Source organism: Chelon labrosus (assembly GCF_963514085.1).
Source record: "Chelon labrosus genome assembly, chromosome: 5".
Taxonomy (NCBI): domain Eukaryota; kingdom Metazoa; phylum Chordata; class Actinopteri; order Mugiliformes; family Mugilidae; genus Chelon; species Chelon labrosus.
Window position 1 is genome coordinate 30,060,190 of NC_140341.1, and position 22,986 is coordinate 30,083,175.

Here is a 22,986-nt window from a genome sequence, read left to right on the forward strand (position 1 = left end):
ATGCATGTTGCTTAGGTTTACATTGTGTTTTATCTTTCTGACCCTGGGGTCACACCAAAGTTTGAAAAAGAAACTGCCAATGAGTATTGGCGGTAGAAAGAGATATGCCATCGAGCAATAGTATGCGTATATATGTCTTTTGTATGTGAGAGATAATGTGTGTGTGTATGTGTGTGTGTGTTGGCCGTCTTCCACTGATTCAGTGATGGTTTGTCTTTTGCCATGAACTCTTCTGCAGTGTTTCACAACAGGACCTTGCAAAAGTTGTTGCACAGAAAACATTGCTGCAGGCACTTTGGGATTTTTTTTTGGTGTGTGTACAATTGCCCCCATTTGCTTCGAATTGGGGAGAAAGGCAATAAAGACATAGAACTAGTGAACCAATAGAACACATGCTTAAACTAATTTGCAAGGTCACAGTGCACATACACACTGACAGCTGTGGTTCTTCCTTTTAGTCCTTGTTATTGTCTGAATTGTTATTGGACTTTGAATTTGATTCCGGATATAGTACTGCCAGCACCATGTAATAGTATGCAAGGTAAGAGTCAAACTGAGTGTAGTCAAAAAAGGCTCCAATAATTATGTTAATGCACTGTAGTTCAGTGTAGCTGCACACCAAGGCTGCCTAAAGCAGAAAATAATAAAAAGGTATCACTGGTTGTTGCTGGTACTGTCCCATCCATGTGATGTTCTCGTTAGAGTACCAGGCAATTGATAAGATGAGTCATATTCACCCTTTAGGGCCTTGTACAGGTCTTTGTGCATGTACCCTGTCACTTATATTGACTACATTGTATATGGCAGTCTCACTCTATCCCTGGAGTACCCAGTACTACTGTATACTGGTTATTGGATTAAACATAACTTCATTTAGAAACATGCACCACATGAGCACAATGTAAACAAACATAAACTAGGTCTTAAAATTGGATTTTGAAACAGAGCCAAAACTGTCCATAAGGTCTTAAAGTGGTATACATTTGGGACATGATGAAATCAATACTGAACTATACGTCAATGGAATTGCCAATGGATTTTCATCGCATACATCAGACAGACGTTGCATGACATCACCATTTATCTGTCCAATGTAAGTCAAATGTCCACTCTCCTTTTAACTCTATGGTACCAGCTTGTTGATAAAATACGGATAGTGAGAATTCTGTGTGGGTTCAGATATGCCATTGTTGGAATGATGCGTGACACACATGTTTCTTGGAAGCATTGCTTGCCCTGTGTTGAGTGCAACGCAGCACTGTCCTGCCTGAACAGTGGCATTACCCATGACTGCTGGATGTGCGTGAATGCCGTACATCTCCTGGCAGGGAGCCCGTGCCGGACTGGATTTCAGACAAGACATTTTTCATCATTACTGTCTGCCAGAGAATCAGGGCTCCAGTACACCCCCACTTCTCCTCTCACCAATTTTTCAGGGAACTCATGATAGATCCTTAACCACAGCTACACACACAGCTGGGACAGGGACATAGGAAGGGCTGGGCTATTTGGGAAAGTTGTTGAAAGACGATATGTGTGTGTGTGGGTGTGTGTGTGTGCATGTGTTTGTGAGTATGTATGTATGTATGTGTTTAGGATTTGGGATAAGGATAAGGCAGTGGTCTATGGACCATAAAAACCACCAGCATGAATTCTCATGCTCCTTGGCTGACGCAATCCTTTTCTTGGTGTGTGTGTGTGTGTGTATGTGTATCTGTCCTTGCAGACACAGCTTAAGTGCTTTTATTGGTGTAAAACAGAGCATTGGTTTTTGGGGGTGGCTGAGGCTCAGTCGTAGAGCGGGTTGTCCACTAACTGGGATAGCAGTACAATCCCCAAAACATGCCAAAGTGTCCTTGAGCAAGACACTGAACCAGAAGTCGCTCCTAGTGCTTGTCACTGGTGTGAGAATGTGCGCGTGAGCGAATACATGTGTCATTGTGGCTGTAAAGCTCTTTGAGTACCAATAAGTAGATAAGCGCTATATAAATACAAAACCATTTAATTTCTTTTGTCCATTTTTGTCCAGACTCAAACAATCCTGGTTGTTTCTTTGACAGATATTGTATATAGAATAGATAAAGAACTTGGCATCGACCCTTTGTGATATAAGCCGCAGAGCACTTCAGCATGCTCAATGTTAAACTCAAGTGCTCTATAAAGTTTGCATGTGATAGACCAAATGAATGCATGGCATAATACATCTCTGTTATACCTGATCAGATATACTTTTTCTCATATGTTTACCAAATGCTCTGCAGAATTGTAATATCTGCACAGCAGTTTATTTATACCATTCGTCCTCTGGACTCAATTTTGGCACATACTGCAAACTTGCATTACATTAACAACATAAATAACCTTTAGCCATGCCAGAGTATAATGTCCTCTAGTTGGGCTTTTAGCATAATTAATAGCATCCAGTCAGAGGACTGTAAAAGCTTCACATTTATCAAGGGCGTCATATAATGTTTCACTTAGGTAGTTACTTAGCAGCTTGTCTGGCACATGTGAGAAACTGTTGTCATAGGCCGAGAGGAAGGTGTTTAAAGAGTGTATGAAAGCACATATCCAGAGACTAATGTTGCAGTTAAACTGAACTGTGTACCCCGTTAGAATTTTTACTGGTTAGAGGCTCTAACAACAAGCCCACCAACTTGGACTAAATCACACTAGTTTTTCTGTTTTATTGTTGGCTGTTATTTTAAGTCAACTTAAATCTTAAATCATTTTTTATTTATTTATTTTTTTGAAAGGTCCTCGCAAGTACTCGCGATTGTTCATGTTTTTAGTTGTAACTGGAGCCAGCTCTTTCTGCAGACCCTCACACTCTACTACTCCTAAGGAGCTCCTCATTAAACTCCCAAAAAGAAGAACATTATAGTTAAACATTTAATGACGGCTAATCATTGAAAAGACTCAATGCAATCAAGCATGAGGATGGCAAAATGGCTCTTTCTTTAACAGCATTTTCAGTTGTATGGTTAAGGAACGAACGAGGAGGAGGGAAGAAAAAAAATGCTTCTTCCGCTCTTCCTGTTTCCTCTCCCAGTCTTTGATTTGGGGATTTTAGTTTGACAGGTGGCTTTGAGTTTTTTGATCACCAAATAGTATTATCCCTCATTTACCAAGATCTTAGCCCATTCACTAGACAAAATCCTGACCTTTCTGTACACATGTAATAGCTATAGCAGATGTATCCACAATCAAAGGCCCCAGCTGACCCTTTCAGGGCACCGATTCACAAACACAGACCTGTTTTAGCTTAAAAACAACATGATGCTTATTGAATGCGGCTCCTGCAATGAAACTCAGCTGAAACCTGTATTATGGTTCAGCCATGTAGACAATTTTGAAAGATTTATATATCTTTCAGTGGCCTGATGCCCTCATATGAGCAGGCTGGGATGTTGTAGACCAGGAGAGAGGCAGTATTAAGTGCAGCCCGTTTCCACTTTTTATGTAAAAGCACTAATATTATGTTCAATTCTCCCTAGTCCTTTAAGACCCTCCTTGCACGTTTTTGCTAAATCATTATAAGTATGTTAAAATATGTCTTGGAAACATTCCTTTTGTAATATGGAACTGTTTTGGCCAAACTGAATAGATACAAAGAAATAGATAGAAAGCATAGGGTATTGTTCTGATTGTTCTTTTTTTCCTGATGTGAAATCTGCCTTTGGACATAGCTGTTCTTGGATGTGAATGTAAAAGCTTTTGAAAATACTCCATCACTTTGAGCCACTGTGATCACCTCACTACAAGCAGACTCTTTCAAGATTTAGATGTTTTGTCCTCTGTGAATTTCATATTATGCATGACTTTTGAAATAACAAAACTCAGATTCCAAAACTGGTTGAGACTTGCTCCTTATCCCACCCAAACACAGTGACAAATTAGTAACAAACTGTGTTTACTTAGCATTTCTAGCCATCCTCCAATTAGGGAGTGATGAACTCTTATATGCTTATATGTGTTGCTTCCTGAGAAAAAAAAAAAAAAAAAAAAAAAGAAGCTTGCTGATAAACATGGGTGTTCCTTTTTCCCCACTGGAACTGATATTAAATCATCTTATGTAAGATAGTATTTTTTTGTTATATGTGAGATACAAAAACATTTTTGGACAGAGCGTGAAAAAAAATTAGACTCCCATTCAGCTTAATTAATCTAAACACACACCAAAGTTGCAATTATTAGTTTTCAAATGACTGATCATCCATGTGAATACCATGTGAAGTATGTGCCTGCAGGGTGGAGAGGTTGTTTTCTTTTTTTTCTCTCTCTCTTATCAAGCCTTCGTGTCTCTGTGGGGAATGTTTATAGAAAGCAGACCTGTTTCCTTGCTTCTACCAGAAAGTTCTTATATTGTTGTTTGTTTTTCATGGCTGATTGATAGGGAACGGGTTGCGAACAGAAAGACAGGAAACATCCGTGCCAGGTTCCTGAATTTCACCAAGGAGCTCTGAAGCTGAAGGCTGGTGTGCTAAAATTTGGATGGAGCTGTTAGTCTGGGCCCAAACTGTAATACATCTTGTTATCACTCTTAAAAACATAAAATAGAGTTACACAGGAGCCATTTTGCTTTCCCAGACATATTATTAATATTTAAAATAGTAATATTTGTGCTGGAAACGCAACATAGCAATGATTAATGCCTGCAGGAGTCTGGTTGTGCAGATTTGTGAATGGATCCATATTTTCTCAGCTGATTTTAAATTCAGTGTTTAATGATTGTGTACAAAACTGTATAACGCAAATCAAGAATGGAACAGTTAACATTTCCTATTTTCAAATGCTGAATGGTGCGTCAGACAAAACAAAGAGTTGAAAGCAGATGAAGGAGGGAGAGGGAGATGATGTGAAAGTCACGGAGGGATTTTGGCGGGATTAATGCAAAACCCACTCAACCATCCGTCATCAGATACAGCAAAACATGTAGGCGTGCAGGTGAGTTAGTGTGGCAGCTGAAGAATGAATTTAACTTTGTAATATCCTTCCCTCTATGGAGCTTTTTGCTGGGGTTATAAGTCAACACCTCCACTTGCTGTGGTGTGCTAAATGCCAGCATGGTTGCCTCTAAGCGCAGGCTCGCCTCAGCTTGTTCAACCTCTTGCCTTCCGAGATTTAGTCACTGCTCATGCAAACTCAGTGCAGCCTGGAAACATAGCAGTTCCTCTGCAAAATACAAGTACAAACCATTTAGTAGGTGTTCTGTAGATATGGAAATGTAGAAATGGAAACGTTAACATCTACATATAATAAATGACCAGATTGTAGCAAAGCTGTTGTGGAGTATGCCTCAAAATAACATTCTCAAAATAAAATTATGGTCAAGACTGTGGCAAATCTTGTACCATAATATGCAACAGCTACAACATGATGTGCTCAGTGACCACACTAACTGTAATTGCTGTAATAACTGCGATATCAAATTATGTGGGTATTTTAAGGGTATGTCTTTAAGGGCATGAATCAAAATTTTCAACCATCTTCGGTAGAATTTTCTAACCTGGCAGTCAGACCTGTGTTTTAAAGATAGAAATATGTTGAGCTACACTCAGAAATATGTGTTGCTTATTGTTACTTCATATTACTTCAGATATTTGATTTTTCACTGTTGCAGAAAGACATATGTTCAGACGTTGAGGCTAGAAGGCTTGCATCGCTCCGATCTGCTCCTCTGTGCTCGATTTAAATCTATATTTGAGACATGTGAATACGGACATCATAACTGTTGAAACCTCCGTTGTACACACACAACATAATTTCAATATATTGTCATTTTTAATATTTTTACCAGGCCAATTTAGGTTATTGTTTTGCGGGAAACCGCTATGACATGCAAATTATTCTTCCAAACACTTAAAACGTGTGTATTCTCCTAACTGTGCTTCATTGCTGCTTTTATTTCTGTCCCTTCTTCACTGTGTGTCTCTGACTCGGTGTCTGATTCTTCCTGTCCTACAGTAACATCTCCTGCGAACGAGCATATGTTCAGTGACTGAGATACAAAATGCAGAGACGCCACTTTTGACAGAAGCTGAAGTTTCCTTCTACCTGTAGTCTTTTGTTCCAGTTGTTGTTTTGTTTTGTTTCAGTTGAGCTTGGCAAAATCCCTCAAAGACATTCATCTGTACTGTACACACAGGCTTGAAACTGGCATTGATCTTCTCATCTGACTGTGGATAAGAAGGCAAATAAGCACTTTGCCCAAAATGTCAGTGTTTAGAAACTTAAATTGCATTGCCTTACCATTAAGAAATAGCACAAAAAATAGCAAAAATGCCAATTTGCTAAAGGACATACAACCCCCACCACCCCCACCCTGGTTCTTCATGGCTGCCTTCTTCTCTCACCCTTTCCTCCCTTTCTCCCAGCCATTTGGCCTGGTGCCAAACAGTAAGAGCCATGCTAAATGTGTAAATCAGCGTGCTGGTAAATACCGCCTCTGAGCTGAAAGAGCCTGGTAAGAGAACGTGACCCCCACAGTAACTCTGGAACAAAAGAAACAAGCCATAGCTTCACTCCTCTCTAAGCCCCCGTGCTGTCCAACAAAGACAGGGGTGAGAATGACCAGGCACTCTAGGCAGCTGAAGGAAACTTTGAGTCCTGGCTGTGGAGAACAAACATGGCAGGGACATACAAAGGCTGTCTGATCCCCCTGTGGGGACACATGTACCATGTGTGTTCTTTTGATGTTGTTCATATCCATTTGATGTTACAGTTTTTTTTCTGCTGCAGTGACGTCGATCTGAATCTTTATGACGTACAAACATACCTATTCCTTGACTCTTTTACAGTACACACATACAGGAGTATGCATGCTTGGTGCATGCATATACTGTACATCACAGAGCTACAACCAGTGATGGTTTAACTTTCAAATATCCAGTTTGGACAGACATTTTGAATATAAAATGACAGAAAATATTGAATATATTTAATTATCACAGGTTCCTAAGTGTCCATTGTGTCTTCATCTAAGGTCTTATTTTGTTTGAAAAACTGGAAATCCAAAGCTTTTCCCTTTAAACTGATATAATACACAGACAACATAGAACAGATGGAGTCAGACAATGTTTTTACTTGATAAATGGCTATAAGTATCCTGTAAGCAGTTGGTGATCAATTGACACTAGTTTTTGCTCTGAGAACCCCTATTGTGTATAGCACAGTACATAGTACTGTATAGTATAGCAATACCATAGCTAGTCTTACATATGCAGACAAAAGAAAAACAGTCTTAAACACACATTCTGTCCATTCCACTTCATTCTTGAAGTGCCTTTGATGCTATGGAACGTAAATCAGCAATGCAGAGACAAGGAACAGCGTTTGGAGACTGGCATTCAGTCGTCCACATGTCTTACTATCCAACTTGCACAATAAATCTGACATTTTACACAACTTTCCCTGAAGGGACATAAAAAGAGCATAACTATCTCAGATACATACAGGGGAAAAAAAGAATAAAAATGTGGATGTAAAGCGGCTGTAGGCATGTTAGAAAAAGCTACACTAGTGTAGACAATATAGATTTAATTAAGCACTATTCAGTCTATATAGGTAATAATGATTATGGACAGAGAAGGGATGGAGTGTGGGCACTTGGACTGAGGCTTTCCCATCATTCCTCTGTGCTTTGATATTATCCCTATAAGTCTATATGGACCCGCTCTTTGGCACACTCTCCCATCACAGAGGCAGAAAGGCCTTCTGTTACTTGTTACGCCCCACAAATTGAATTTGCGCACTGAATAGTTCTGCTGGGATGTGCCAGATGCAAAGATCTGGATAAACATAAAAGCACTCAGGGCAGCTGTGTGTGTATATGCCAGCTCAGAGAGATGGGGAAAGTTTTTTAGCACTTGGCCCCACACTCTTTTCCACAATGGAAACGAGCTAACCTGCAAAAACAAGCCATAGTCTATGTGCTTCTCAGTGTTTGATTGGCCTACATTAAGTTTGCAGTTTAAATACATGATTAGAATTTGTTAATGAAATAATGAATCAATTCATCATTTATTTAAAACTTTGCATCAGTCACGTCTTTAGCTGCGTTGTGAACCTATTCAGACCTTGGAGACTGACACCACTTACATAACATGGCTGTCTGGAGTGTGTCAGTGGCGAGCAAGAAGGTCACTGCATGTGAACACTGTCCTACAAGCTGGAGACGTCTGACATGGACTTTTGTCTGCAGGAAACTGGCTCTTGTTTAATGCTGTTAACAGAAGCATTTATGGAATGCAGCAACACAATTATCCTTTATTATATTAAACTCATTTGAATACTTCAGATAGCATCAACACACTCCCATCAGGCCTCCTCCCCACGCACTGCAGAGCTCAGACAAAGGCTTCATGTGGGTTTTGATCAAAATTCAAATGCGATTCAGGAGCCATTGGTTGGATCTGTACCATTGCATTTAGTTTGCTGGGTTGTTTTTATACTTGGTTCACTTTAAAAAAAAAAAAGGACACAAGTATGCTTGTATGTTACTGAGACCAGTTGAGTTCTGATATGTTCTTGTAACAGCTTGACAGCAAGTTTTGGATTTATGTCTGTTTGTTTTGATTTGGAATTGGTCCTTTCATTTGTCTTGTTCTAGGACGATAACACCTTATATATAGTTATATGAAATAATTTGTACTCATAAACCATTAAATTAAAAATTAAGCAACCATAAAGTATATTTACATTTACCTTTGAGTGTGTATGCAGAACATTTCACGGGTACCTATCCAATAGTTTCACTGAAAACCACAGTTGTTAACCTTGTGGTGACTACAGGAATAGTCAGGGACCATCAAAGTCAATAGAATTCAACATCCGTTCCAGTCGTCATTCCATCCAATAGTTGTTTAGGTTTTTTACTCTGGACCAGACTGGTCTGACAGCCATCACTGGAGCCATGCTGTCAGTAGATGTCCTTTTAGCTCTGTCCACACAGACGTTTGGTGTAAGATGTCTTTTCTGGAGTGTTTTTCACACAGTGGTATCCCACTGCTTGACCTGTGGCTAGCCCACAGGTCAAGCAGTGGTATCCCACTGCTTGACCTGTGGCTAGCCCACAGCTAAGTGCTCACCTGCGCCCTGCCTTTACATAAATATTTCCTGTGGTTTCTCTGAGATCCAGGCACCGGCTCCTTTACTACAATGGTGTAAAGTTCCAAAGCAGCATCAACAAGTTAGGAAGCAGCTTCTTAGCATGAGGGAGAATGTCAGCTATTTTAACGTGGGCAGACAGCAGACCCTCTCAAGCTGACCTTTTACATCATAAGTTTTATTACACTGGCAACACTGACTAACTTGTCGTTGGTGTTGGCTCAGACACTGTTAGCTCACAAATAGAGTTTGTAAGTTAACCGAAAATTTTAAATATAAATTGTATTTACATGACATTCAGCTAAATGTCAGTGCTTTTGTCACAGTCTTTTTGATATTTGGTGGCATCTTTGTGTTGTGTTTTCCATATTGCGTGCTAGCACAAAATCCAAAAGTTTATTTCATGGCTGAATCTTTGAAGGGAAGGCAGCCCAGTAAAAGCAGTTCTGTAACTGCTTGTTGTCTGGAGGGTCACAAGCAGGGGCTGGAGCCTACCCCAGCTATATGGGCGAGAGACGGGGTACACCCTGAACAGGTCGCCAGTCTATCGCAGGGCACAAGGACCCCAGTCCTTACATATAGGGTGGCGTTCATATAAGTTCACATATATACAATCACATATATATACAATCACATATACCAGGTAGAATATGTTGTAGCACAGGTGTTACCGATGCAAGTGAGCAGTTACAAAAGACAAAGTAACTGATACTGTATACGTTTAATATTCTATATATTAATTGTGAAAGTTGATGAACATATAATACAGTATGTGGCCTTCACATTCTTGCTCACATTCATTATTGTGGCAGCTATTCAGCTGTCAGTTTGGAGTGTGTTAAGAAATAGGCTACATCATGGATGCTGGAACAGCAGCTAGCAACATCTGTCTAATATGGCGTTTTCATTCACTATTTAAAACCTATGTGTGATTCAAGCTGAGCAGGGCTGTGGCGGAAATGACTGGAGGTCACCAAACACAGCACATTAATAATAAAAAGTCAAGCCATCCTACTCCTACTGGCACAACAAAACTACAGAGTGACAGAGATGTTAATCAATCACTCTTTGTCCACACCCACTCAATCCTGGCAAAAGGTCTGATTAGGCAAAATAAATGAAAACACCTGTGTGCACAGTTCAGGCTTTACATTTAAACGCACGTAATAGAAAGCTATATTGTATATAAATGGCAAGATGTAATATCATCTGAATAATTAAACATTATACTCAAGCTACATCTCTGATCACATATCAGACACTCAAAACATGCCATTTAGCCCAGGTTTGCTTTATCTGATTTGTATGGTTGGATTTCTTTAAGTGAAGATAGAAACATTTTCAAAAACTTGTTCATAACTTGAACTTACATTTTCATGTGTGTGTAAACGTACATAGTGATGGCTCACTGCAGGTGGATCAGCTGTCGACAGTATGCTGGGTAAAAGGCGATGTCAGGCGAAAACACTGACCAGGCTCGGGGAGGCAGTGCGCCCAAAGGAGCACGGCCCCTGAGAGAAGAACGGCATGCCGTTGTATGTAGGTGATAAGGATGGTGGGGTATGTCTGGGGTTTATGGGAGGGTTAGAATAACTTGTAACGGTGGTGATTTAAGGCAGACATAGATACCGTCTCCTGTCAACTCCAGACATACTCCACCGAGCCAGAAGAAGTTCTCTAAACCAGAGATGCATTCCTTGGCGATGTAATCATTTAAGCAGGCTGTTGATATGTATGATAGGACAATGTGCTGGACAGCTGTGACTGACAGCAGCCACTGAGAAACATTTTGTTCCCATGAAATTCTGTATGTACAAAGATTCATCTTTTGACCTCAGTTCTGCTATGAATGGGAAGTTATTGTCAAAGTACATCACCGTGGATATACTGGATATGAAATCCCCCAAGCATGCATGTAAGGGTTCTACTGAAGTAATAACAGCCACTGTATTGGAGCCTCTCTTCATATCAGTGTATCAGCTGCTTCTGCTGCAAAAATGTGTATTCTGATAGAGATCATTTCCTGTTTAGAGTCAACATTCCTCTATTCCAGATGGAGTAACAGCTATAAAAGAGACTTTAATGACCCAAGGTAACTCACGCATCCTCAACTTTGTGAATCTAATCATCCATCCTAACATCCAAATGGCAGGCATCCAGTGGTCCTTTTAGGTCTGGTTTGGAAGCATCCGCTGCCGGTTAGTTTGTCAAACAGACTAGATCTAAATATTTACTAGACTGTTTATCCCTACGGTGGCCGGTATAGCTCAACGCAGTGCAACTTGAGAAAACGTGTGCAAATAGACAAAACACAAGCAAATTAAGGAATCATTTTCATCCATTTGACAACAGGTGCACTGCAAATACTCACAACTCGACTGTAAACAGAAATGCGCTGCTAGTATTCACAACACCAGCAAACACAAAAACTCACTACAAAAATTCCCAACACCTGTAAACACACAAACACTGCAAGAAACGCTAATGACAATGGAATTATTCCGAGGACCCTTTGAAGTGATGAACTGCGTGGGACTAGACGCACTTGTTGTTCAAAGCTTTCTGACTTTTCTGACCATGGACATTGCAAACAGTAAAACAAGTTACGTTTCTGCATGTTTCCACTCACCAGGAGCAAATGTCAACAACTCCAAACATCATAAAGCTTTGAACAAGTGCTTGTACTCCAGGGCAGTTCATCACTTATGGTCCCAGGAACCATTACATTGTCGTTTGCATTTCTTGCAGCATGTTTGTGCGTTTGCTAGTATACTGTGATTTTGCAGCGTTTGTGTGTTTGCTGTTGTTTGCCAGTGTTTTGTGTGTTTGCTGGTGTTGTGTGTGTTAGCTGGTGTTGGGAGTTTATGCAGTGCTTTTCTGTTTTTGGTTGTGTTGTGAGTAATTGCAGTGCACATGTTGTCAAATGGATGAAAGCATCTTCTTAATTTGCTTGCGTTTCTATTTGCGTATATTTCCTCAAGCTGAGCGGTAGTACTAGGTAGAGTACTGAGCTAACCCTCTGGTTGTCCACGAACCAGAGGGTTAGCGGGTCAATCCCCGGAATGTGCCACATGCCGAAGTGTCCTTGAGCAAGACACTGAACCCCCAGTTGCTCCCAGTGCGTGGCACTGGTGTGTGAATGTGTGTTGAGTACCAATAGGTAGAAAAGCAAGGCCCTTTACCATTCACCATTGAGCTCTCTGGGCTACCATATTATCCAGATAAATAATGCCTTAGTTTTACGGAGCCCTACCAGCTGTTTGGGTCTTTCAAAGACTGCAGATGGAATTGGATACTGACCAATAAATCAGAAGTGGCAACACTTTCAAACATTTTAGTTGTTGTACACAGTCAACCTTGGCATCATTGCATGTCATAGTATTTTTAAACAGTAGCCAAAATACTAAGACACTGTGGTGTATTCTGCATGTAATTCCTTGGGCAATATCTCTGTGTTAACTAGCAAGGAAACCTGATGAGGGCAAACATGCTCAAGAGGCCCAGTATTTTTATTTTATTTTAAGTTAAGTGAGGAACATGCTACAGTAACACAAAGCAGACCATACCAGAGCAGAGGTCTTGTGTTTGCGATGTGACACAATTAGTCTTGGATAAGGAGAGTCGTAGAGCAGTAGCAAAGACGAAAGGTACTTTTGGAGGTCAACAATTCTGATAACCCTGTAGCCTAATCTTTTAAAGCTAAAACAGAGCATAGGAATAAAAGGAAAACCGTTGCAAGAAAAACAACAGCCTGCTGGAATCATCATTTGTTAGTCAGTTAGCCAGCAGATGAGATTACTAGCTGGTGAAAATTAAGTTTGTAGGGATCGTTTTCCTTATGAACATCATCAGAAGAATGATAATGAAACAGGAACAAAAGGATAGAATACAGACATGCACAGGAAGGAAACGTCCACAGTGACATCCTGTTTGTATTCATCTTCATCAAGTGGGTCATCTTTTTCTAGAGGCACAGTATTTGAATCTTCTGTAATAGACCATTATCATTGTACTCTTCCTGTTTATCAACCTCAGTCCTCATGATCTCACTCCGACCTCGCGGAATGATTATGGAAACTGTCGGATGGTAATCAGATTAGCTCGGGCACTTGACAGATCATGAGTTCTGTTAGAGAATTCCCACTGTTTGCTAACCAGTGCTTTGTACTTCAGTCCAGTTAATCAAGATCTCACAAGGCACGGGATCGGAGATGAACATTTAACTTTTTCGTCTGCCGCTAACGTTCCATCATTTTAGTCTGAATGCTGAACGGGTGTCAGTTCGAAACACTGTCCTTTCACTCATGACAGCCTTATTTGAAAGTGCTCTCAGTGGTTTCTGGACATCTCTACTCAAAGATAACACAGTCTGGATACATAATTGCTTTTATAAAGTTCATATAGAGGCTTCAGATCCAGTTGATCAAGATCAAGAGCAGTGGCTCTTTAGCTGCTAAATGCAACTTTATATTCACCAGCTAGTCACTGACTTTGTCTGCTATTTGGTGGTGGTCAAAAAAGTATACCATGATATTTTTTTAGAGCTCGTTTGCCAAAATCTATTTTAATTTTGCTCCTGCTAGACACTAGACGGATGGACATTGAAAGTGAGATAATACAGTAAAGTTGTCAACAGTAAATACCAAAACAATGAGATGAAAGAATAATAATTCTGTGCGTTCCTGTAAGGGACACCTTTTATTCATTCTGGTTCATATGAAAATATTGATAAGTGCAACTTCATGTCTAAGGAACAGTGTTTTTAGGTTGTGCATTTGTATTTGCTGTGGATGTGTATTACAACACTGGTGGCATATTAAAGCATGTAGCCTGCACTTACAAGATATTGAGCCATAAAGTGTATTCTAAATATATGTGCGTGCATGCTTGCCAAAATATTTCTATCATCAGTTGCTCTATTCATTTTTCCTACGTTAGCTCTACTACCTACTAGTAACAACAAAACTAACCAGCTCTCTTTTCGTTTCCAGGTGTCTTCATCTTGTGTTCCAGCAACAAACTACGAGCTGGTAAGAAACAGATTTTCTTATTTTTGTGTTAGTAATTGCTTCCATGCTGTACGTGCTCAGCAGGCATTATTGGGTCCTTCCTGGTGCAGAATTATTGCAAACGGCTGGAAAGTCTCTATCAGCTACACTAACACGGCAGTTACTACTGCAGATAATGAACCATTATCTAGAGGCCCCCTGAGACAACTTGTGATTCAGGGCTATATAAATAAACCTGATGTTGCTTGACTTAACCGTTGTTGGCATTTTCTCTGTTCTGATAAAGCTGTGATTTTGAAGTTTTGTGTGAAGTTTTGGCATAAAAGAATATAAATCTGGATAAGAAGGGTAAATAAAAAACTGTGTCCTTGAATCTGCTATATCACAATGATGACTTTTGCTCTTCAGAATAATACTGAGTAAAGCAGAACATAGTCTGAATATGAAGACATTTTGCAAGGGCAATAAAAAAGGTGCTTGCTCCATTGCCTTATTTGGTATTGGCCTAAGAAGCTCTATTAGGCTTGGATATCATTTGCTCCCTCGCTTCCTTGCATGTTGTGTGTCTAAAATGGTTTTGGGTGCCTGACAAACCAAAGCAAACATCCCCTGCACTTTTCTGTGCTCACAGAGAAAGTATTTCTCTAAATGGGCTGTTTTTCTTTCATAAAAGCTGCAGCAATTAAGCAAGAACATGTTATTATCCGTACAGATGCTTTCGCAGTAGATGCCTTCCTCATGAAGACATATTTTCAAGATGTGCAGAGGCATGGGCTAAGTTCTCTGGGCATTGCTCTTGAGTTCTTTGGTTTCTAAAAAGAACACCTGTGACCACAGATTGTTACAATTACCACAAAACTAGTCATCCATGGTATCTCTGTCCTACATGAACACTTCATTAACTAGTTTGTAGTCTCTTACTCCTGTTGTCAGCTTTGACCATTTGTCCTGGTGTGAGACAACCTTGGGCTACAGCTAGTATTCAAAATACAACTTAAAAGCTTCATAATTTTAATGCCAAAATTTGGCTAAAGAAACTAAAGGGGAATAGCTTGCCAAAAGTACTCTCCCCAGAGGCTTCTGTGCCTGCATTAAAGACGCTAATTGCCCTCATAAACGCTGACAAGCTGTGTGTAAAACATTTGCCCAGGCATCTTGACTGAACCTTACAGGAGAGCTTAGAAGTAATATCACATTGGACATCTGCTGAAATTCTGCTTGCTTTTGACATGTTACACAAAGTTACGGTAAGTTTCATTGGGAAGCTTATCCATATTCTGTATGTGTTAAATTGATGACTAAGTCATTCCATTTTATGTGTGTGTCACCTTCTCGGTGTATGACAGGAAGTGGATGATGCTGTTTGTGTTTGTCTGTGGACGTGCAAGTGTGCATGCCCGTGGCCGCTCCCGGCAGCACCAGTGCGGCCTGAGGTGTGCTCTCTGTCAGTTCTCCTCAGCCCCTTGTTTGGCAAATTCTTTCGCTCACAGCCAGAAAGCGACGTAATTTATTGCTCAACTCAGGTGCAGGCCGATTACAGCACTGACTATATATTAACTTGGTAGGGGAAAAATGTTGGAAAAAAATAAAACATTTCTGAATCCAGACATTCCAGTGAGACAAATGAGCTACAACTGGATGAAAAGTAACTTTATTACCAGATGATCGTGCTCCTTATAAATTCAGTTAAAATCTGATTTTCATGCAGCTGTTCAGCTACAGGAGAGAAACGAGTACAAGTAGTCATCCATGTGAACGCAACTGATGTAACCATGCAAAACTTCCAAAAAAAGTTTGGCTGTTATGATTAAGATTCATTTGGAACAAACTGGGGGAGAGCTCCATCTATGAGATTATCTTGTTTTTCCATCATAATGAAACATTGTTGGCAAATCAATTTTACCTCAAAGGTCATTATGTGGATGTTGTGGGATTTTGATTGTATCATATTGTCTTCCTCAGAACATGTCTTTGGCCAATTTGTGATGGAACTGCAAATATTTGAAATTCAATTTTTCCTGAGCAGTTAAAGGATTTTGAGCCATGTTGTTTAACAGTTGAGTATAAAAGACAAACACAAAAACAGCCTCACCACAAACTCTTTTCAGTAGCTGTCATAGAGATACAGTGGATAGTATTGTATTATCTTAGAAAGAAAACAGAGATCACAGAGTTCTCATATATTTCTAGATGTTACATTACATTCCATTACTTCTGAGCACAGGAGGGGGAGTCGGATTATTTGTTGGGGGCTTAATTTGGGGATAAAGATTTGGTTTTAGAGTCACATGTCTGAACTGGATTGACTGGATGCAGCTTTTAGTATTTATTTTGATTCTGGTCTGTAGATGATGTGCCACAGCGCTGCTAACTGACAGGAATAATATGCTAGCATTACATAAAACTCACATGCAGCTGTACTGTAATGCTCATGTTCAATTGGAGTAATTATGAAATTAGTGGCTTCTTAAGTCATGATTTAAATATAGTCATCCAGTCACTAACTTTGCTGTGTACATTCCGAATGTAAACTGTATCGACCCACTGTGGGCAGACCATTTATTGTTTCTGGTTATGTGTGGTTGGGAGATGCCATCCAACAGTGAAGATGACCGAAGCCACTACCTCCAGCCAGACCACCACTTGGGTGGAGGCGCATGGTGTGCTGTAAAGCATGCCGGGAGCATTCCTCAGATGTTCCCTCATGTTGAGTAAGCGTTACCAGGAATACGTTCTGTGTTGCACAAAGCCTGGATGACGGTATAGAGGAAAAAGGAGAGATCTTAGGTTTTTCTCACTGGTGAGGTAGACTGCACATCTGATTGCATGCCCCCTAAAAAACACATATAAAGAACACATGCACTCACAAGAAAAGATATGGACACACTCAGACAACCATAAACCACGAACACTTACATCATCCAGCTTTTTTTTTATAGGTCTTGTGTAGTGGGGGAACAGGGCCAGGACATTGCTGAGTAATGAGTAACTGCAGGGCAAAGATGGTCTAGATGTGGTCCAATTAGCGCTGTGTTTAGAACACATATTTCCCTGATGTGCCCTGTATTACGCTGTGCATACAAGCACCAACCAGAAATCCTGTTATGCATCACAGGACGATCAAATCTCCCTGGGAATGTTCAAACTACAACATGAAATAGACGTGTGTAATACGGAACTAAGAGCTGGGAGTGTCTTACACTGCACGAAAATCAAACATTATAAAGTGTTTATAGGTTATTTTATGATGCTGTGTGAAAGACTGGACACCCTAGTCAAGGTTTTGTTTTTTTCTCTAAAGACATTCGCTTCAGTTTAGATGGAGGTTTGTAGTAGGCAGAATAGTACTGGGTCAAAGTGATTTTCCCTGAATGTGAGTCTCAAGGAGATAATGTTTGGAACACAGTGGAAAAATGAGTTTGAGGCATTTTTCTATCTTGTCTCATAGAATAATAATTCAAATGCAATAAAAAGTATTACCCTACCAAACAGTCTTTTACTAACAGAAGGATTTTTATTACACAATTATCTACGATTAATTTCATGCTTTCTGACTGCACATATAGCCTTGGTTTTTATTCTTAGTAAAACATCTAATTTGTGGGAATACTTAAAAATACCTGGGCCTTTTTCCTTACAGTGCTGAATTGCATGAAACCAGTGGCCCATAAAGTGCAGTTTTATGAAGTCATCCTACTAACTTCCAGTCCTGTGCATTCTGACCTATTATCATAATGTCTGCACGCTGAGCTGTAATTTACTCTCTCCAGTCTTCTAAGCAGTGTTAGAAAATACAGAATGAAGACACATCAGTTCAGGCTCATTTAGTCTCAATAAGTGCAGCTCTCTAACATACTAACATCGTCCTATACCCATCAACCTGGTTGGTTCAGTTCTTTCTTCTAATAAACTACATGGCAGAATGCTGAGACTTTTCTTTCTTCTTCTCTTTATCTTTCTGATCTACCATAGTTAACCAACAGAGAGATCTTCAGGACCTTTTGTGGTCACAAGTTATGCCTGCTGGTTGGTTGATTTGCCATACACTGGGAGACTTTTGCAAAGAGCACCATTGTTAGCGTCCTGTTTCCCTCCTATTATCTTTGGTATCAATTTGACCCTGTTCAATGTTTAACATCTCTAAAATTATATGTATAAAACATATAAGAAATATCAACATTTTACACACATTTATTATGGGTGTTTTGGATGATATTGAGGTCACTATATGCAATTTTATTATCTTCAAAAAGCTTTAAGGCCCTAGCTTAACATTACCATTACTGTAGCAGTGCGAGAAACACTGATAGTTCATAAGACATGGGGGAGGGGGAACATAATTCTCGTACTGATAGTTCACAGCAACAAATAAAAGCTTGCACAGCAGCCTTCTAAACTTTTTCTCTTGGTGCTCTGTATGGGTAGAATGGCTTCTGATATTTTAAAGTCGACTAATATGTGGTGAAAGTCGAGTCGATGTCGACTAGTTGATGACATAACATATAAAAACACAACAGAAAGTAATGCTTTAAATTAAATCTATATTCTTTACCTGAATACATATTGTAAGGTAATTGAAGCTTGAGCACAGGCTACTGTTGGCCATAGACCATAAACACTGTTATGGCACTGATACTTCTAATATGCGACTCTCGCTCGGGCAAAATAAAACAATGTCAAGTAATAACACAACAGAACTACATGCAGTCATCAATGCTGTGTGCTGCAGATTTGTATAGCCTATATAAATTGGCACCTAGCATTTTATAGTGCTTCACATCGTGTTGTAAGATAATATAATGCAAAGAAATAAATGTGGTATATCTACAAAGACTTTTCCCTTTTTAACAGATAAATGTCCAATAATTTTTGTCAAATAGTTGATAGTTACAGTTTGTGAAGTTGTTAATTGACTGCTGTCCAGAGGATTTGGACCATTCCTCTGCGAGCATTAGCGGATGCCTTTTCAGATGAGTGTGTATTGCAGTACTTTTGTTGTGTTTCAAGACTGACTTACATATTCTGCATGTCACGGTAGTATGGGCTTCATCTTTAGTGAAGTATTTCCACACACATGATGATCCATGCTAGTTTGCTGCAACAACCCACTGGGCTTCTCACCTGTCTTCTCTGAGGCATCCGTGTTGTTATTGTCACGTGATCAGCGACTAGTCGACTTCCTACTAAAAGCGCTGTTGTATCGAATAGTTGACCATTCGATCCAAACCCCTAGTGCTCTGTGTGGTCTCTCTTTCTGCTCTCCCTCAGCATGCTCTTTGACCATGAAAGTGATATAGAGGAAAATGTGTCTGTGCCTCCTCTGATGAGAATGTGACCCTAAGTGCGACCTGGGACCCTCTCCATAACACTGTCAATCGAAAAAGATATACTTGAGGTGACAAATTTGGAGGGGAGGCTCGTATAGGGACAGTTGGAAAGACTTGATGTGACCCACTTGCAAAGCTATCTCCTACCTCTCTCCCAATGGCAGGTGAGCACCTTGTATGGTGACTTGGTTGTCATTAGTCTGTGTGGGAATGGGTAATTAAGATATACTGTAAAGCACTTTGAGTACCACTGAGATAGAAAAGTGTTAAATAGGTGCAGGCTTTTCTCCTGCTGTGGTTCTGCTGTTGGTCTCCACTGTGGTGGTTTTATTAGCTAAATGTCCCACTATGTTTAACAGGTTGCTTGTAACTGTCTCTGACTGCTAACATTTTGTGTTCTTATTAAACTAAAGTTCAGTATTCAAAGCGGGAAGGAAAATCAACAAGTATAATGTGTGTGTTTTTGCTCATGTGCATTTGTGTGTGACTGATTAGACCCTCCCATAACACACACTTACTAAAGTATACAAATATTTGGCCGATGACTTTAGAGACTCCCTCCTCTCTCACAATTTGAATAAGGCTTTTGGTTACATAACAGAGTGAGCCACCGGCTCTGTATCAGTAGGAACAGAGAGAAATGGGGTGAGAAACAGACAGATGTCAAAGTTGGTTTAGGGTCACAGGCTGCTGAAGGGTTTTTCCCACAGCAAGAACCAGCCACTCTCCTCGCTCCCTGGTCCTAAGGGATTCTTGGTACGTTAGGAGCCCCCTCTAAGCCCACGGAGTGGGACGGAGAATGAGTGTACACACTTCAACCCTAACGCGGGGTGCACACAGGCCTATGCAGACCCTCCCTCTTCAGCTCTGTGTTTACATTTCTGGGACGTGGCTGTGTGAAAGCTGCAGATGAAGGAGCACGGCGCATGGAGAGAGAAACAGCTGTGTGACTGTGTGTGCTGCTCCTAGTGTGTTAGTCAGACTGATGAAGTAGTCGGAATATAAATTAATATGACCGCTGTTAACTTTCAGTGGCGCCATGTTGTGATCATATTTAGTTATTGCTTTACAGCATTCCTCTGGAAAAAACAGTACATGCTATTTTATATACAATGAATCTGTCGTATCATTATCACAAACATCTCAGTGATATACTATGAGGACATTAATTTCTGTGGGAAGAAAACCTGTCCTTGTACATGTACGTGAGAGAGAACAAATGTGAAGGATTTACACATACAGTGAACCATCATCCTTCACAGACATGATCCGGTTCTGATGAGGCTTGCACTACTGAAGCAGTATTTCCTTTTTAGGCAACCACTACAGGAGAAAAATATTTAAGGCTCTTGCCAAACAGCTGTGCTTTTACTTTGAAGGCAAACAAACATGGTCACAGTTCACACCTTCTTTTAGGAGTGACTATAAACTATGTAGGCTCTGTCAGTGACATAATGAGCATCATTTAGATTTAAACACATAGACAAAATTGTTTCAGAGTTAGCAACTTTTACTACACATACTGTACACTGTCTTCAGGTGAGCCATCATTGTGCCAACTAGCATCAACTTCAGTAGTTTGTGTTTATTACCACTAGAAGGCACTATTGGACATAACAACTGGGAGCCCTTGCCAGTATCCAGTGTCATGTCTGTCGGTCTGTGTCAATCAATGATGCCGCCCACAGTACAAAAACATACATGAAATTGAAGGAAGAAGTTAATGCAGTTCTTACTTTTTTAAACTGAGCCTGAATATGTAACCCGGAACTCCTAACAGATGAATTTGTTTAAATGTTATTCAGCAGAGACACTATATAGCATGTCAGAAGTACCAAACAATGATGGTGTGGTATGTTAATTCAGCCTTAAATCCAATGGAAGGATTATTCTTGTTTAAGGATGTGTGATATGTAACTTTTCATCTTATTGACCAGAAAAACTGCATACATTCTCAATAAACTGAGTGTCATTCCAGGTTTGCACATCTAAGGCTGCTAAGCTCTGTGTAGGCCATTGTTCAAAATGCAGAGTAAACACTGGAGTGGAGCTAGTGTATTCGTAGCTACACTTAAGCCTGTGCAGATGGTGTGTGTTTTTCAAAGTTGCCAAAGAAAGAAGGCGCCCTAAAAAAACATACAAGGCCGTCCATGAACAAAAACGAGTGGTGAAACACCCACCCTTCATCATTCACGGACCCTTCGCCTCTTCATCAAGGGGACAAATATATGGGATCAGTGATGGGCAAAATGGGCTGTGTCCTGAGCTCTAAAGATGCACGGCTGTATATTTAGCCCTGGGCCATTTCCCCCGAGAGGCTCTCGTTTATCCCCACCGCTCAAGGGAGGAAACTCCCAGCTTGCTAACTACTTCTGCTTTGCTTAAAGAAGTGAGCTATAATTTGGTACACTGGTCAAAGGAGCCACTGTGCTCATGTGAAAGAAAGCACATGGCACAGCGGTGGTGGAGAGATAAAGAGTTATGGGTGAGAGTTCCACGCTGATGTGCTGTGCTCGTAGGAGAGAAACACGTGGCTGCGTCAGTGGGCTCTCTTCGTCTGTGCACTTTTGCGTGACACTTTTTACAAGGACAGACAAACATGAGCAACTAAGCTAAAGGTTAAACTCAGACCTACTGCTGCTAATTAGGGCTTAAGAATAAAGCTGTGTTTTGTGTTCTGGGAGGGATGTGCAGCCTGAGAGAACCATAACATTTATTTTTGTAGTTTTCGGTGCAATTCCTGTTTGTAATAATAATAATGATCTTTAATCAATGTGAACTGGAAATACCGGTGTAATGACTGAAAATAGGTTAGAAACATGAGCTATTAAAGCCATTTACAACACTGTTAGCCAAACTCATGTGGAAGCTAGAATGTGGACAACCTTTCAAATCCAACCTGACTCTTGTAAACATTATGCACAGTGGATAGACCGACTTTGACCTAATGCACTGGTTTCCATTTTGTTCCTGTCTGTGTTAAGGGACATTTAGCCACATTTCAGCTTTGCCTAACAGTGTTGCATCAATCTCTTCTCTTTCTGCCTGTAACAGCAAGACAAACAATGATCTAACTAAATGAAATCGAAAGTGTGCCAATATCTAGTCAGTACTAATACTGAACATGCCAATCTAATGTGAGTACTGGAATATCCACAATGACAAAATTATCCATTGGCCTTACTTTGAGCCTACAGTGTCAGGTAATACTGCTAGCACAAAGACATGGCTCAACTTAAATCTCATCTGTTATTGCACTTTGGTGAGTTTATTAGTATCATAACATAGCCAGATATGTAATAATGTCTTATAACATTTCTTTAACTAACATATGCTGTTCATGTAATCAGCGGAACACTGGTGGAAGTTCTCAATTGTGACATCTAGAACAGTATAAACAGTGCAAGCCAGAAAGTTTTGACAGAATGCAGCCGTCAGCATGCGTTGCACTAATCATCATCTAGCCTGGAAGCCAGCTTGAATTTTCCCCCCGCCCACTAAATGTTTGCGGGGGAAAGTTAGTCTGGGGTCACTCTGTCGGG

General features: G+C 40.2%; 1 protein-coding gene across 1 annotated transcript in view; it reads left to right on the top strand.

The window, feature by feature from the left end:
• The window catches only part of tns1b (tensin 1b), a gene marked incomplete at its 5' end in the record, with an annotated part of 163,859 nt that overhangs the window by 75,623 nt on the left and 65,250 nt on the right, over positions 1 to 22,986 (top strand). The window contains 1 exon segment of the mRNA XM_084544673.1: positions 14,100 to 14,138. Within this exon segment, the coding sequence (XP_084400799.1) occupies positions 14,100 to 14,138 (39 nt within the window).